The 18,160-nt window shown below is 38.9% G+C and overlaps 1 protein-coding gene across 16 annotated transcripts in view; it reads right to left on the reverse strand.

Moving 5' to 3' along the window:
- EPB41 (erythrocyte membrane protein band 4.1) overlaps positions 1 to 18,160 on the reverse strand; it is a 244,419-nt gene that overhangs the window by 49,406 nt on the left and 176,853 nt on the right. For 11 of the 16 annotated variants that reach the window (XR_003309970.1, XM_031934447.1, XM_026457223.1 and 8 more), the window contains 2 exons: positions 13,539 to 13,601; positions 8,476 to 8,652 (listed from right to left, as the gene is read on the reverse strand). Coding sequence is in view for 15 of the 16 variants with exons in the window: in XM_031934447.1 (XP_031790307.1) it covers positions 8,476 to 8,652; positions 13,539 to 13,601 (240 nt within the window). In the remaining variant the exon portion in view is untranslated. The remainder of the gene's footprint in view (positions 1 to 8,475; positions 8,653 to 13,538; positions 13,602 to 18,160) is intronic. The other 5 variants (XM_031934452.1, XM_026457219.2, XM_026457218.2 and 2 more) reach the window with 1 other exon arrangement.

Here is an 18,160-nt window from a genome sequence, read left to right on the forward strand (position 1 = left end):
TTACTAGGTGGAAATCTGGGCACCAAGTAGTTAACTAGGGTGACTCTAGTACTCTCAGAGTCACCCTAGAAATGAATAATGACAAAACCAAGGCAAAAATCCAAAATATTATACTGGTCTGTATTGATGCCTTTAGTCCAAATTATTTTTTATTTATCAACTTGCCATTAAGAAGCTGAATCAGGGTAGGTGTGGTGGCTCACGCCTGTAATCCCAGCACTTTGGGAGGCCGAGACAGGCAGATCATGAGGTTGGGAGATTGAAATCATCCTGGCTAACACGGTGAAACCCCGTCTCTACTAAAAATACAAAAAATTAACCGGGCATCGTGGCGGGCGCCTGTAGTTCCAGCTACTTGGGAGGCTGAGGCAGGAGAATGGCGTGAACCTGGGAGGTGGAGCTTGCAGCAAGCCGAGATCGCGCCACTGCACTCAGCCTGGGCAACAGAGCGAGACTCCGACTCAAAAAAAAAAAAAAAGAAGAAGAAGCTGAATCAGGGTAACACCAATATGTATTAGAATTTGCCTCTGGTATTGAAAATGAAGGAAGGAAACCAAGACTATTTACACTTTTTTTTTTTTCTTTTTTTTTTTGAGATGGAGTCTCACTCTATCACCCAGGCTGGAGTACAGTGGCGTGATCTTGGCTCACTGCAATCTCTGCCTCCCGGGTTCAAGCGATTCTCCTGCCTCAGCCTCCCAAGTAGCTGGGATTACAGGTGTGCACCACTATGCCCAGCTAATTTTTGTATTTTTAGTAGAGGCAGGGTTTCACCATATTGCCCAGGCTGGTCTCGAACTCCTGACCTCAGGGGATCTGCCTGCCTCAACCTCCCAAAGTGCTGGGATTACAGCTGTGAGCCACCGCGCCCGGCCTATTTACGTTTTATCTTGCAAATATTTTTAGCTAATACAAAGTTGGAATGCCCAATATTTTTTCTCTGATAATTGTGATGGTAACTTTTGAGTCTGCATTGGTCAGCTTCATCCAATACAAGGGCTTAGCCATTCTCCTCTTAATCATTCTTACCCTATTGATAGAAGAAATGGCCTCTCCTTTGACTCTCAATAAAGATCTCCGAGGACTCTTGTTGCATTTCAGAAAACTGAAAAGTATCATTGGCTTAGACTTTTAATGGACTTAGAATAACTCCAATACAAAGAGAAACAAAATTCAGGGTGAAGTTTACAATAGTAATTAATAAAAAGCTGTGTATAAGGATGAAAACTGGAAATTCAGGAATTATAATCTGAAACAGTTATAAAAGTATAAATAAAGTTCTGATTATTTCCTTTTAATTCCTTAAAAAAAGATTTAAAATAATCTAACAAAGTCTACAGTTCCATTTGCTATTTCATTACGGAAAATTCTTGTATCTTTATTTCCCAGATAAAAGAGAGTACTTATGATTATAACTTTCTGTGGTAGAGAACAGCTTTGTAATATTTCAGGTCCCTCTTATTATGAGTGAATCAATAAATATGCTTATTTACAAAACATATATTATAAATAGACATAGCCTGTGACATAAAAGATATATACGCATACCAAATTTTAAATTTTAACCTGGTCCTTGCTTCTTTTTCCATTTCTTGGGAAAGCCTATAATGACAGTGTAGCAATTTTCAGGAAACACCAGATAATTATTTCTACATGTCTCCAGAGACAAGAGAACAATACTGGTAGATGTTGAAGGACAAAAGATTCTTGTCTTTACTGCTCTCTTTTTTTGCTCTAGGAGGCCATCTTCTCAAAAATAAAAAGTCTTGTTTAGAAGTCTCATCAACTGAAAAGCATGGAGAAGTAAAACAAAGTATAATAATCTTAATTTGATAACCCTCTAAACTCAGATTTCAAAACAAATATTTGAGACATTAACCAAATCATCCATATTGGTACATTCAAGTGCCGTAAAAAGCAAGCTACATGCAAGGTTTCATCAATATTGAGGTAAAAAATAACAGGTTAGGCATGTGAGTTGTGTCCTGAAGAGAGAGAGAGAGAGTGCTCATATTTACTTCAGGTTAAGTCTTAGAAGTCAACATGCAAACAGAGGACACATACTTGTCACAACAGAACTTGAGGTCACAAAGCCATTGATTAAAAACAGTTGATTTCAACACAAGTGCAAGAACAAACAGGTCTGAAGTATATCAGGAAAACAAAGTATATCAATATATATTTTAAGCTTAGCAATGGCTAACTATTGCTACTAGCAATATAATTAGCAAAGCTATAAAGAAGTAACACAGTATCTTAATTCAGAGAAGTGTTTGTTTATGTACAGATCTTGAGTAAATCTGTGTTCCAGGACTTTTAAGGATAGGTAGAGTAGTCTGAGAATTTCAGTCCTGGCTGGAGGCTAAGGGGCACCAGCACCATTTTCCTTAAACCATATCAACACTCTACTTGTGAAAAGATGGCATTTAATCTTTGAAGATCTCTTCTATACAGCAGGCAGGATAAAGTTGTCTGTCCCTGTACAGCTCAGAAATACTCATAAAAAGGCCACAGAAGTCAAAAGCCCTTTTCCAGAAAAGACTTTTGTTTATACTGGTTTGATATCATAAGAAAAGGAGTGGTTATGGATTTGTAGACTAAAACGTTATCATTTTAAGGCTTCTGAAAGGTTAGTAAGTTGAAATTTTTTCTTAAACTATGAAGCCCATGCCAAACAAATGACTATAGAGGATTAGGAAAATATTCCATCAAATGTATCTAGAGAGTATCCTGGTTTGTGTGAGACATTGGATGGGAGGACATAACAATAGTAAACAGTAAACATGCAGGATAAAAGAGTTAAAGCTTTTGGGAAGATTACCAACCTGCCATATGCTTAATTCTGATTTGTTTAAATTTGTTAAAATTCAGTGCAGAAAAGCTGGCTTTGGGCAGTCCATTGCTACTCCTTTGTACCCCATAATACATAATCTACAAAGAGTAACATTTGACAGAAAAATGATCACAAGGGCTCTCCTAGGACAGTGAACTATCAAGATCAGAGGGCATCATACAGCAATAACACAGTTGAAGCCAAGGACAAAAGTTCAACGGTCTTGACATTTCAGATGAGCACCCTGTTTTCTGATCACAGAAAGACCAACCACCAAACAGCCAACACAAGGACCACGAGAAAAGACATCATGAAAGGAATACGAGGAGATGGAAAAGTACTAAAGTAGAGGTGACACTTTTTGAGAGACTTGTGATCCTCAGGGATTGGAATAGAAACCTTGGGAAGAATTTCTTCATTTTCTTGCTGGGGCAAGGCTCTTTCAGTAGATCTTTCTTGCCTTTTAATTTTCTCTTCATCCTGTACTAACAGAGCACGTTCCTGTGTCTGCTTTCACAGTAGAAGATCAAGAAAGACAGAATAAGATGAACAAAATGACAGATGGAAAATGCTCAAAAATGATACTTGGGGATGTGCAAAGGATTTGGAAAGATCTTTTAGATACTCTTCATTTTAGCTTTACTTTATTTTGGCAATTTATCCTGGCAAAGTTTCTGTAACATAGTAGGGTGCTCAGTAGATACCTTTTTGAGTGAATGAACATTAGAACTGAAAGTTCAAGGGATCACTGGCTTTCCCCTTGTTATGTTATTTATTTTTCCTTTGAGGATATTTACATATGAATTTTAGGTCATTTTCTATTACTTTGGTGCTGCCAATCACTAATTGGGCAATGCCAATAATGAAGCATTCTTCTTGCCATCATAAAAGTTATTTTTGGCTGGGTGTCGTGGCTCACGCCTGTAATCACAGCACTTTGGGAGGCTGAGGTGGGCGGATCACGAGGTCAGGAGTTCGAGATCAGCCTGGCCAACGTGGTGAAACTCCATCTCTACTAAAAATACAAAAATTAGTCGGACGTGGTGGCACATGCCTATAATCCTAGCTACTCAGGAGGCTGAGGCAGGAGAACTGCTTGAACCCGGGAGGCAGAGGTTGCAGTGAGCTGAGATTGCACCACTGCACTTGAACCTGGGGGACACAGCAAGAGTCCGTCTCAGAAAAAAAAAAAAAAAGTTACTTTTATTACAAATAGAATGGCAGAATATAAAAAGTAATCCTTATCTCTTCATATAGACTTTAAAAACTGCAACAGTTCATTCAGTATAGCAATTAATTTTTGCTCAAGAAATAAAAATCTTAATCTTATACATTTTAAAGACTGCGAAAGAAAAACAAAAAGTATAAAAGATTATAATGTCCCTCCAAGGTTCACCAAAACAAATAAATAATAACGACCATCATGAAGGTTTATACATTACTTTAAGCAAATGCTTTTGACACTTTTAAGGAAAGTTTTTTCTCCCCAATTGTCCAATTGAGAAGTTTTTCTTCCCCCTGCAATTTCTGTACTCTGGTATCCATAGTCAAGACAGACGTTATCTACGAAAGGAAAAACTTGGCTCTAAGTTCTCTCAGTTGAGCTAGCCTTCTCTGATCAGTTTGGAAGTTCAACACTGGTTCTTTGCACACCCCTAAGTGATATGTATCAGGGAGAAAGTAGCTAGGGGACTGATCAGCAAAAAAGAAAAAAAGGAAAAGAAAGGATGCAAAATTACAATGATTTTTGAAAGAAAAATAAAGGGGGAGAAGAAAGACAACATAAAAAGAATAGGGTATAATTAAATTCATTTTCTCTCTGAATACATATTTTTATCTTCATGCAGCTTTTCAACCAGCCATGCGCCGAAATAAGCAAATTGAAAGCTGCAAAAGCTGCAGCAGTGGAAGTGTTATGTGTTAGGCCGAAAGGCTGTGGGTGTGAATTTACTAGTATAGCCAAAAGAAAAAAAAAGTATTCAGCAGCTGTTGTTCAGTTCTGGGGGGATTATCTGCTTAGTGCCATGACAAGAGCAAATTCTGATTGAGAAGCACAAGTCATAACAGCAGCTTTACCTCTGGCCCACCAACCTTTCTTTCCGAGGGAAGCATAGAAGTTTTCTTCACCTGGTCATACACAAATTATATAAAATTCAGTTGCCTTGCAATGCAACAACAATACCGTCAAAGGTGGAAGAGGTATCCCCAGAGAACAGAAATAGTATCCCAATTGTTAAAGAAAAAGTAAGATATGCCAGAAAGTGGAATTACCCAATATTAAAGGTCACCATAATACAGTGCTTATTTATTCTGCAATTCCTTTACAGGGATAATAGCATAGAGCTAAAATTGTTCAAGTACTCCCATGGATCTTGTTCAGTTTATAAAAAGTTATTTCTTTAAAGAACACAGAATGACCTTAGCATTCCCAAAACCAACCCTGAGAAGATTTCTGAAAGGTTTCTATTAAAAGACGTAAGATATTTTCTGGAAACAGAGACCAATTCAAATTTACTCAACCTCATCCAAGAGAGTACCAAGTTACTTTTTCAAAGTAGTTGAGCATCTTTTATTACTTGCACAGAGTCAAAAAGAAAACTTCGAGAAACTACGCAGTTATAGTTTGCAGACAGGGCTAACCAGGTGAAACAGCGACAAGGCATTTTCTCATGGAGTCATAGACTTACAGAATTTTAGAGTTCACAGGGATCTTAAAGATCATCTACTCCATAAACTGAGGCCCAATACGATAAATTACTTGTTCAGAATTGTTCAATTAGGTTTTGACTAGCCAGACCCTCTAAATCAAATCAAGCCACAACCAGAACTACTAGACCCTTTATGACTCTTGTTAGTAGAGATACATCAAAATTAAGTATCCTATTGACACTGAAAGCAGTGGTCTTGCCCAGAAAGCAGAGTTATTGTCTCAGTTCAGGATACATGCTCTAGATTTAGAACACAAAACTAATGTCCATTCATAGAAAATGGAGGCTGAGAGGACAGTAAGTAGCAAACAATAGCATCCTATCATCCCTGGTATCTCTATTTAGCTGCCCATTACTCAGGTATTTTCCAGCCTTATTTGTGAAACTGGTTCAGCTCTGTTTGGGGAACTGTTAGCCAATTTTAGTCACACTTTGAAAAATACAAAAAGTACCCTCTGTGAACCAACTTTTTTTTTTTTTTTTTTTTTAAACAGAGTCTTGCTCTGTTGCCTAGGCTAGGGTGCAGTGCCACAATCTCGGCTCACTGCAATCTCTGCCTCCTGGGTTCAAGCGATTCTCCTGCCTCAGCCTCCCAAGTAGCTGAGATTATAGGCACACGCCACCATGCCCGGCTAATTTTTTTGTATTTTTTGTAGAGATGGGGTTTCGCCATGTTGGCCAGGCTGGTCTCAAACTCCTGACCTCGAGTGATCCGCCTGCCTCAGCCTCCCAAAGTGCTAGGATTATAGGTGTGAGCCACCACGCCCAGCCTGTGAACCAACTTTTACTACCTTCTCCAGTTCCAGAAACTAAATAATAATTTGGATAGTTTACCATAAATTCTGAAAATTAAAAAAAAAAAAAAAAGTTTTAGGTGCAGTGGCTCATGCCTGTAATCTCAACACTTTGGGAGGCTGAGGCAGGTGGATCACCTGAGGTCAGGAGTTCGAGACCACCCTGGCCAAGGTAGTGAAATCCCATCTCTACTAAAAATACAAAAAATTAGCTGGGCGTGGTGGCAGGCACCTATAATCCCAGCTATTAGGGAGGCTAAGGCAGGAGAATCACTTGAAGCCAGGAGGTGGAGGTTGCAGTGAGCTGAGATCACGCCACTGCACTCCAGCCTGGGCAACAAGAGCGAAACTCCATCTCAAAAAAAGAAAAAAAAAAGTTTTAAAATTATTAAGACATCACTTTACCTTTTTTAAACTAGAACTGCTATTGTTTTTGGGGAAAAACAAGCACATAATTTTTAAATCATAATCACTTACTGAGTCATTGTGACTATATAAATATTTCACTTGTACTGACTAAAGATAAAAACTTTTGGGGTATATGTTCATGGTAACTTTCAAGATATTTTCATTAAATGTTTAACAGATTCATTTATTCAGATGTAGGATTTCTTTTTTTCTTTTTCTTTTTTTTTTTGAGACGGAGTCTCACTCTGTTGCCCTATCTGGAGTGCAGTGGCGCGATCTCGGCTCACTGCAATCTCCGCCTCCCAGGTTCAAGCAATTCTCCTACCTCAGCCTCCTGAGTAGCTGGGATTACAGGCATGCATCACCATGCCTGGCTAATTTTTGTATTTTTAGTAGATATGGGGTTTCACCATGCTGGCCAGGCTGGTCTCGAACTCCTGACCTCATGATCCGCCCACCTCAGCCTCCCAAAGTGCTGGGATTACAAGTGTGAGCCACCACACCCGGCCCAGATGTAGGATTTCTAAAATAGGTAATGACAACAATAATAGAAAAAGAAGAGCCCCTGAGCTCTAATTGTGACTATCTCACACAACAGTGTATTGAAAGTTTAATGTTACTCATAAAGATAAAATAAATAGTTTTCCTTTTCCTTTCTTTTGAGACAGGGTCTCACTCTGTCACCCAAGCCGGAATGCAGTGGTGCAATCATGGCTCAATGCAGCCTTGGTCTCCTGGCTCAAGTAATCCTCCTGTTTCAGCCCCGTGAATAGCTGGACTACACAAGTGCACACCACTATACCTGACTAATTTTTGTAGAGATGGGGTTTTGCCATATTGCCCAGGCTGGTCTTAAACTCCTGGACTCAAGTGATCTTCCTGTGTTGGCCTCCCAAAGTGCTGGGATTACAGGCATGAGCCATGGTGACCAGCCCACAGTTTTTCTAAAATTGAAATACAATCATTAATATTTGGAGTTCTGAATTCTCTAGCTTAGGGGGCTCCTTGGTTTACTATATAATTGTGGGGAACCATTCAGATATTTCTAAGTTGTGTAAATGTTCAAATAAAGCTTTTTTTTTTTTTTTTTTACTGAGACGGAGTCTCGCTCTGTCACCCAGGCTGGAGTGCAGTGGCACGATCTCGGCTCACTGCAAGCTCTGCCTCCTGGGTTCATGCCATTCTCCTGCCTCAGCCTCCCGAGTAGCTGGGACTACAGGCGCCCGCCAACACGCCTGGCTAATTTTTTTGTATTTTTAGTAGAGACGGGGTTTCACCATGGTCTCGATCTCCTGACCTCGTGATCCACCGGCCTCAGCCTCCCAAAGCAAATCAAGCTTTTTAAAAAGACTAATCTCTTTCCTATTTTGACCTTCCTAAATTTAGTAAACTTTCGAGTCCCTGAAGGCACAGTTTGAATACAAATAAACCTCTACTGGCTTATGGTCAGTTTATAAACAATCATTAGCCAGAAGCATGTAGCTGCAGAGATAGTTCTCAGAGGCTAATCATCTCCTGGTGGCTCCAAATGGCTCCTATAATTGGCCTGGGTAGCCTACATGACTTAAAAAAAGTAAGTATTTGATTACAAATGCCTTAAAGCAGCAATGAATATAGTGAGGCACCAAATCCAAATTTCAGCTCTAAGCTTTCTCTCAGATACAGAATATTAATACATACAAACATGTATTCCCTCCATTTTCACAATTGGTCATGTGGACAAAGTACTCACTCCTTCTCCTGTGGGGATTTGCCCATTGACGTTAAGAGTTCGGAAGGGGGAGTGAGTGGATAAGCGTTTATCCCATTCACTAGGCCGTGGTTCTGGTACAGATTCCATGAAGTTCTTTTTCAGCTCACTGATGCTAGCGTGATGTTTTCTGATCTCCTCTTGACTCTTGTCTAAATCCTATAGTTGAAAGGACAAAGATGCAAAATAATACATAATCAGGACAAAAAACATAACCAAGGGCAACCCATCAGAGACTGGGCACTGGTAGAAAACACACCACATCCAGGACAGATGTTACTAATCTGCATTCAGATTATAAATATATAACATGGTATATTTGCTTGCCTTTTTTTTTCTTTAAATAAAGTGCTTTTCTTGGAAGCTGTGAAGTATCACAACTCCATAGCTGTTAGCAGTTATATAACCCATAAAGAACTCACGCCTTAATTTATGATTCTTCTTCCCATGTGACACAGCACCAGATCTCTAACTCCTCATCCCAAGAAGGTAGTTCCACAACTCAATTAGCCTCAGTTTGATAAGAAATTATTTTAGGCTCAGCTCAGGAGGATGGAGATAGCAATAGATGAACAAACTGTTTAATGAAGGCATGGTGAAACATACAATCCACCACTGACTGTCTTGTCTTGTTGAGTTGCAAACATACAGTATCCTTCTACTTCTACCTGGAGATGGTTTTACTTCTCTATTACTAGATGGCTGTTTTTGCTTTTTGAGAAACAAGAATAGCCCTTTTTTGATGTAAGAATTTATTACTGAAATTCCTAGTTAAAGGCTCCAGAGCAGACTGTTACTACCTCTGAAAAATTACCCAGAGGTACATAACACAATGACTTTTTTTCTTTGTCAATAATATGCACATAAACTAAAAACCTAAGGCTTTCTAGCTTCTAACAGCTTCACTTCATTACTTAGTACAACTCAAACCAGGGACCTCTTCCATTGACCTTCAAAGGATTGAAAGTGAGTTAACAAGAGTTCACCAAAGACCTTATGTATCTCCTTGACAATTTAAAATAATTCAACTGTTCCAGCAGATTAAATTTTTTAAAAGTTTTTTAAAAATTAAAAAATCTTTTTAATTTTTGTGGGTACATAGTAGGTATACATTCTCGCAAATTTGAATATTAGGCAACCTGAGGTACAGGCAAGCTATTAAAGGGATATTCCAGGGAGAAATGAATGAAGCTTAGGTTAATAAAGCATGAGCTAGAAATAATATTCAGGTTTATATAAAAGGAGGTGTATAACAACTTTCAAAAAGGGGACTTGGCCAAAAATAGTCTGGTAAATATAACTTGAAGACAAAAACTCAAATGTTCTTTGTCCAACAACACTTCAAAAAACCTTAAAAGATCTATGCTTGAGATCAAAACATGTGGGAGCCCATCACTTGATGACTGCAAAGTATTTATTACATATCAAGGCAGCTCTGTATCCAAGAAAAGCATAATGCTAAATACATTTCCTAATATGCCGGGTGAATTTTGGATTTAGTCTTTCTTTTTTGGCTCTGTAGGAAACAGCTGTATTGGGGTAAAAAATTAGAATTCATTTCAATAAAATTTTGCTTCAAAGTTTTTTCTGAGGGTAATACAGGTTTTAACTAAATAAAACTCTTTCAACAGCAATGTCAAAGGGAAAACAGCATAAGAATAATCAGTGAGAATATTTTGATTCTGGAGATATTAATTCAGAAAAATCATTAACTAGTCTATTTCTTTTTCTTTTTGCAAGACTGAACCATGTATACCTGCTTTAAGATCAAATAGAAAGCTAACTCCAAAAGGGTGATCCTGTAGCATCCAGAAGAGCATGTTTCGCATATTGGGATGAAATGTGAGTATATTTTATGAATATGGACTTTGCTATGGGGGAAAGAACAGTTTGCACTTTTGTTCTAGCTGAAAGCAAGAAAAGCATGTCTAGTAGCTAAAGAAAAGCATGAACAAGCCCATTCAAAGACCCAGTGTTAGACTGAGCAACCAGACCCACCAGGCATGTAAGGTCCCGTGACCCAGCTCCTCACTGGTAATTAAAATCTGTTTGGGTCAAGACCAACTTAATACATTTGGGAAGGTTAAAAGTGTGAATAAAGCAAAACAAAAATGAGCAAGAGATGCTATGTAAAATGATAACTCTCTGAGTTAACCTCTTAATATAAGAGACTTGTGATTTGCTACTCTTCTTGCCTAGCTTCGGATTGGCTTGGAACCTGAGAAAATAAATGTTTTGGTAAAACCAGTAGCTTCTGAGGGAGCTTTCTCCATCCTTCTTAGCTGGCTTTGTTGGAAACCTGTGGGGGCACAGAGTAAAATTAAGATATCAAAGGGACCTGTTCCAAATAGAATTTGTCATAGACAACTTGCTACAGGTTCTCTCTGGGAGATGGAGGAGGCGGTAGATCTAAAAATGAACTCGACCTTATTTGTGCCAGAACAAAGCATTAGTGGGGGCGGGGTAGGAGAAGAGGGAGGAGGGATGCTTAAAAAAAAAAAAAAAAAAAAGCCTGCTGGAGTGACAGATAACTTGAGAGAACTTCCTTACTGGGGAAAAAACTTTATAATAACTAAAGAATGATGGCCAAATTACTTTGGCTGTGTTCAGGTTAGATACTTTTTGATGCCTATCACTTCATAATTTTAGAAGCAATCAAACCAAACACTTCATTAAATATAGAATGTTCTCAAAAGGCAGTTAGTGGTTTTAATTTTCAAACACACTTATTTAGAAATCCCCTCTCATGGCTGTCAATGAAATGCTGAGGGAAAAACACATCACACACAGGGACTTTGTGAGTCTCAGAAGCCATAACACACCTCATGGAACAAATGACAAATATATGATTGGTACTGCAGGTTCCAGTTAAGAGGAAGCACTGAAGATGAACTAGTCAGGAAATATGCATATTTAGAATTTCAAGATGTTACACTGCCAAATAAAGGAAATCAACTAACATTCACTATTCTTCCTAGTCTCTGAAGATGGAACTACTCAGGTCTACTTTCAGATACAGGCTAAAACAAAGAGAGCTAGTTGCCAAGTTTGAAATATCTGAGGATCCAGCCTTGAAAAACTTCATGTTAAACGAGACAAATATATGTAAAGCACTTGGTATTGCACCCACCATGCAATACATGTTTAATGAAGGCTGGGCATAATTCTTCTCAAAGACTTTATACGTAACAAATACTCAAAATACAGATATTGACAAGGAATAAGATGAGGTTTAAATAATTAGAGGCTATCTATTAAGCCAGAGACCTATCTAGTTTTTAAAGTTTAGGTTGGGTCCAGTGGCTTATGCCTGTAACCCCAGTACTTTGGGAGGCTAAGGCAGAAGGATCACTTGAGTCCAGGAGTTTAAGACCAGCCTGGGCAACATATTGAGATCCTGTCTCTACCAAAATTTAAAAATTAGCTGGGCACTGTGGCGTGCACCCATAGCCCCAGCGACTCAGGAGATTGAGATGGGAGGATTGTTTGGGCCCAGGAGGCTGAGGGTGCAATAAGCAGTGATTGTGCCATTGCACTCCAGCCTGGGTAATTCTGTGAGACCCTGCCTCAAAAAAAAAAAAAAAAAGGCCAGGTACAGTGGCTCATGCCTGTAATCTCAGCACTTTGGGAGGCCAAGGTGGGCAGATCATGAGGTCAGGAGATCAAGACCATCCTGGCTAACACAGTGAAACCCTGTCTCTACTAAAAATAGAAAAAATTAGCCGGGCGTGGTGGCAGGCGCCTGTAGACCAGCTACTCAGGAGGCTGAGGCAGGAGAATGGCCTGAACCTGGGAGGCAGAGCTTGCAGTGAGCTGAGATCGTGCCAGCACACTCCAGCCTGGGCAACACAGCCAGACACTGTTTCAAAAAAAAAAAAAAGAAAAGAAAAAGAAAGAAATGCTCATTACCCTGTTGTAATTTCCAATGAAAGAACTAATTCCTTAGAGGATATATAAGAAAAACAGCAGAAATCCAAGAATCTTCTTTATAGGCCAGGCCCGGTGGCTCATGCCTGTAATCCCAGCACTTTGGGAGGCCAAGGCGGGTGGATCACGAGGTCAGGAGATTGAGACCATCCTGGCTAACACAATGAAACCCATCTCTACTAAAAAATACAAAAAATTAGCCAGGTGTGGTGGCGGGCACCTGTAGTTCCAGTTACTTGGGAAGCTGAGGCAGGAGAATGGCATGAACCTGGGAGGCGGAGCTTGCAGTGAGCCGAGATCACGCCACTGCACTCTAGACTGGGCAACAGAGCAAGACTCCGTCTCAAAAAATACATATATATATATATATGACCAATGTTGAATATAATGGGAAAATAATCTCACAACTCTTATAGCAGACAGCATGTTGCTGTTTCTGAGTGGAAAACAGAGTAGTTTCATAGAGTTGGATAGATCCTCACATCTTGGCTTTCCAGTTCTGGGATTACAGGGAAATTACTTAATCTCTTTGAGCTTCAATTTTCTCATCTTTAAAATAACAATCCCATACCCACAGGCCTGTTTTTATGATTAAACCATCTTATAGTAACTACTGATTAAATGCTAGGCTCCCCTCTTTCCTTCTTATTTCTTTTTCCCCTCGACAGTTCTGTCATTTTTCTATTATCTCCAATATTTTAAGTCCATTCTGAATTCCCTACTTTTTCACACTCTCTTAGTTCAGAAAATGAAAGAATAGTGTAAATTTGCATCTTGGGACACATGGAAGTTTACACTCTTGGAAAATTAAAGGAACTTTTAGCAATGATGTAGAACTTTCTAAAGGTGGGTAAAACAATGGAACCATGAGAGGTAGAGGTAGTCCCAATCATATATTTTTCCAGGTAAGTACGACAGATAGAAACTAAAAAGAATCAGAAGGCGAGATGTTTGCATATCTTCATGTTCACCAACATGCAGAAGCATTTTAAACCTAAAGTTCCTTCATGCAATGGCATGCAAAACCAAATGCAGCACAGAATGAAGAAAGGGGAATCAGCAAAGAATGCAGAAGGTTCCAGGCAACCAACTGAAATAAGCTTCAAGTTCATACAAACCTCCAACATTAAATTGCTATGTCTGATATAAATGTTTTCACCATCTAGTCTTTCTCTCTTTTTCTGTGAAAATGAAAGGGGGGAAAAACAGAAAAGCATAAAAAATTAAAATGTTGTTCTTGCGGGAAAAAACTGAAAATTGGCAAACCAAAAAATATTTAAAATTAAATGTCCACAGCGCAGCATATGCCAACATGAAATGGTCAGAGTCACAAGGACACACAGAGAACATGATTACCACGAGAAAACGATGACCTTGTTCATGAATGATGAAAGAATGTGATGATGTTATTCAAACAGACAGTGCTCCTGGCTTCATTGGCTTCTTATGTAACAAGCTGTTTTATGTTCATTTTTGAAATTGAACTGTTTGAGGGTTACCTTAAAACATATGACTCTAAAAAACACTGAAACTCCAGGTATCATGGAGTGAAGAAATGCTTTAAAAACATTATTTAGCTTTTGGGATGTATTTTATACTTAGTGACAGTGAGTATAATTAGAGAATTTATAATCTCTAATTATAAAATCTAATAAAAAATTAGACCTCTTTTATAAAAAAGATCTAAGAAAGATTATCATTTTATACATGACCAGCCAATAAATATATTCAGTTAACTGATTCAAACTGATTCATCCCACCCTATAGATGAAAAGAATGAGGGAGAGAAGTTAAACCCATAGTTAAACACAGTACTGGGATTGCTGCTACAGAGGGTGTTTTTTTGGAGACAGGGTCTTACTCTGTCACCTAGGTGGAATGTAGTGGTGCAGTTGTGGCTCACTGCAGCCTTAACCTCCTGGACTCAAGTGATCCTCCTGCCTCAGCCTTCCAAGTAGCTGGGACCACAGGAGTGTATCACCATGCCTGGCTAATTTATTTATTTATTTTTTTGAAGTGACGAGGTCTCCCTATGTTGCCCAGGCTGGTCTTGAACTCCTGGACTCAAGGGATCCTCTTGCCTCAACCTCTCAAAGTGCTGGGATTACAGGTGTGAGCCATCACACCCAGCTATGATGGTTTTCATTTTATGATAAATGTGTATAAAATATTATCAATCATTCTAAGAATATGATGTCATTGTGAAATAGTTCTTATACATTTTTAAATATAAAAGATAGGTTTGACTCTCACTGTTTAATGAAAAGTTTAATGAAACTTTTCAACATATAGTATAGGATTATGGTTTCTTCAGTTTATGTAAATATATGTGTATAGCTGTCACCCAGGCTGGAGCACAGTGGCATGATCTCAGCTCACTGCAACCTCCACCTCCCAGGTTCAAGCGATTCTCATGCCTCAGCCTCCTAAGTAGCTGGGACTAAAGGCGTGCACCAACACACCTGGCTAATTTTTGTATTTTTAGTAGAGACATGGTTTCACCACGTTGGCCAGGCTGGTCTGAAACTCCTGACCACAAGGGATCCTCCTGCCTCGGCCTCCCAAAGTGCTGGGATTATAGGCGTGAGCCAATGCACCTGGCCCATATCTGTTATTTGAAAGTATTAACAACTCCTGATTAAAAGAAATCAATGAAAAGAATGGATCACTGTCTTTTTAATGCATTGTAAGTCAGCATGGGTGAAATGGCAATGTAGTTTTGTGAAAGTGAAAAATGGCTAACCTTCCTCATTCTTATCAGATCTTCAGTTTTTTCTGCAAGCTTCTGTTTTGCCATAATTTAAAAAAGAAAGAAAAATGATAAAATGTTGCTCATTGAAGTTTGTTTGAACCTTCATTTTATAATTTTAAGGAAAAGGGAGTAAGGGAGAAGAAAAAAATTGAGGGGGAGGAGGGAAAGAGGAACAAGTGGCCTATTGGCACAAACCTGTGTTTGGTCACCATTTGAGGTGGGTACTGTCACCTCGATGTGGGTTTTTTCCACCTACATTTAAGAAATAAAGTAGTAAAAACATTTTAGGTTAGTAGGTTTCTATGAATAGTGTTGTTTCCAAACAAGCTGCATCTTTAAGCTGCTTGTGAAATACGCTGATATGTAATCATCATGATGCAGTCTTATGGAGGGTGTTACAGGGAAGGATATTACTCCCAAAAGTCATCTGTGTTTACCGTCACATTTTCAAGGCTGAAAAGGTAATATGGATATCCAAATTATCAAAAAAGAAAATTAAGGTAAGTATTCTATTTATGAAGAAAAAATATTTTTATACTTATTTATAAAAAAGTACCCACTAAAAAGAATAATTTAGGCTTATTTAATGCAATAGCCATGTTTTTGTTTTGCCTTTAAAAAATAATCTGGAAGTACTTTAAGTAACATTTAAAAACAAATTTACATATGAAGTTATCAACGTATGACATATATGACAGGAAGAAAAAGAAAATCTTTAGCTAAAGCACACATGTAATAAACCACATATGACACCAAACTGGTAAACACAAAGGATTTTGTTAGTTGAACAATATACTTAAGGAGGCACTTCATTCTTCAGTTTATTACACAACAAAACATTACAATAAACCCAATTTAAATTGTAACTGACACATGAAATTACTCCCAGGGCTGGTTATAAACAAACACATGCAGGATTCAGCTGTAACATTCAACACACTGCAATCTTCTCTAGGAAGGTGAAGCCTATGTGTTTGGTAGAAGGGCATGATTCATCCTTAGTATTAATATTAGAAAGAGAATAGCTAAGGTCTCCTGCCTAGCTTTGAAATACCTTTAGTAATGTCATTTTATACATAGAAAATGGAGTAATTATTGAAAACAACAACAACAACAGGCTATTAAGAGGGAGCATAATAGAGTGAGCAACGCACAAAGCATTGGGTATTTTAAATTAAAAAATTGATTGTTTTTACTAAGGGCTAAATCACTTTGTATCATTAAGTTCTTTACAGAACCGCATCAATCTGTGGTGTTGATATTCTTTTTAATCACACTAAGCAGCATTACTTTGGAATATAATGTCATTGTGCTACTTTCCCTAGACTGAGTCTAAAAAATCTGAGAGAGCTACAAAATTAGTGACACTGTCAAGTGTTAAGTTAAGCACACCCCATTACAGCAATTTAACTACCAGGGGTAATTAACCGTTTTGGGTCATTTCTACTTTAAGTCCCAGCATACTTGTTGTGTGGTCATTAACAAGTTTTTTTTTACCCCTCAGAGCTTAAATTTCTTATGGATAAAATGGAGATAATGTCTTCCTAGAATTGTGCATTTAGCAAACAATAATGTTAAATTATTTTACAGGCCGGGAGCGGTGACTCATGCTTGTAATCTCAGCACTTTGGGAGGCCGAGGCGGGTGGATCACGAGGTCAGGAGTTCAAGACCAGCCTGACCAAGACGGTGAAACCCTGTCTCTACTAAAAATACAAAACAATTAGCTGGGCATGGTGGCATGTGTCTGTAATCCCAGCTACTCCGGAGGCTGAGGCAGAGAATTGCTTAAACCTGGAGGGGCGGAGGTTGCAGTGAACCAAGATCGCGCCACTGCACTCCAGCCTGGGCGACAGAGCGAGACTCCATCTCAAAAAAAAAAATATTTTACAAAGTTTAAATTCCTCGTTCAAATGAATAATGACTTCTTTTTGTTTTGGATCTTTATCAATCCAATAGCAGAAAATTGAGAGCCTCTATTTCAGTTTAAGAATTGAGGCAAGCTGGGCACAGTGGCTCACGCCTGTAATCCCAGTACTTTGGGAGGCCGAGGCAGGCGGATCACCTGAGGTCAGGAGTTCGAGACAATCCTGGCCAACATGGTGAAACCTTGTCTCCACTAAAAATACAAAAATTAACTGGGCGTGGTGGTGGGCACCTGTAATCCAGCTACTCAGGAGGCTGAGGCAGGAGAATCGCTTGAACTTGGGAGGTGGAGGTTGCAGTGAGCTGAGATCGCACCATTGCACTCCAGCCTGGGTGACAGAGCAAGATTCCATCTCAAAAAAAAGAATTGAGGCCAAGTAGCAACAGTATTTCTGTGTATGCCCCTACATAGAACATTAAATGAGATAACAATATACATGGGGGAGACAGTACCTACTGCCATACTTGCAGAATAGACCTTGTTAAAATGACAACAAAAAGCTTTCTCTATCTCAAACTAATGTCAGATAATGAAATTTACAGTTACAAGGCTACTTTATCACTACCATTGCTTTATATAATAAATATGGTTTCAAGTAAATGCCATAGTTTTGTTTTGTTTTTTCTGAGACAGTGTCTTGTTCTGTCGCCCAGGCTGGTGTGCAGTGGCGCGATCTCGGCTCACTGCAACCTCTGTCTTCCAGGTTCAAGTGATTCTCCTGCCTCAGCCTCCCAAATAGCTGGGATTACAGGTGTCTGCCAGCATGCCCAGCTAATTTTTGTATTTTCAGTAGAGACAGGGTTTCGCCATGTTGGCCAGGCTGTGATCCACCCATCTTGGGCTCCCAAATTGCTGGGATTACAGGAGTGAGCCACCGTGCCTGCCGCCATAGTTATTTTCTAACTGCTACATATAAAATCAGCTCAGAGTCACCCTTAATTCTGCCACCACCATTACTATAATAAGTTATCAGAGGTGGTCTTCAGTCTCATTTCAACACAAGTATCTCAAATCATATATTTATGTAGAATTAATTGGCAACAAAGACCCCCTATTGGCTTG

The sequence above is a fragment of the Piliocolobus tephrosceles genome, chromosome 1 (genome assembly GCF_002776525.5).
Source record: "Piliocolobus tephrosceles isolate RC106 chromosome 1, ASM277652v3, whole genome shotgun sequence".
NCBI lineage: Eukaryota > Metazoa > Chordata > Mammalia > Primates > Cercopithecidae > Piliocolobus > Piliocolobus tephrosceles.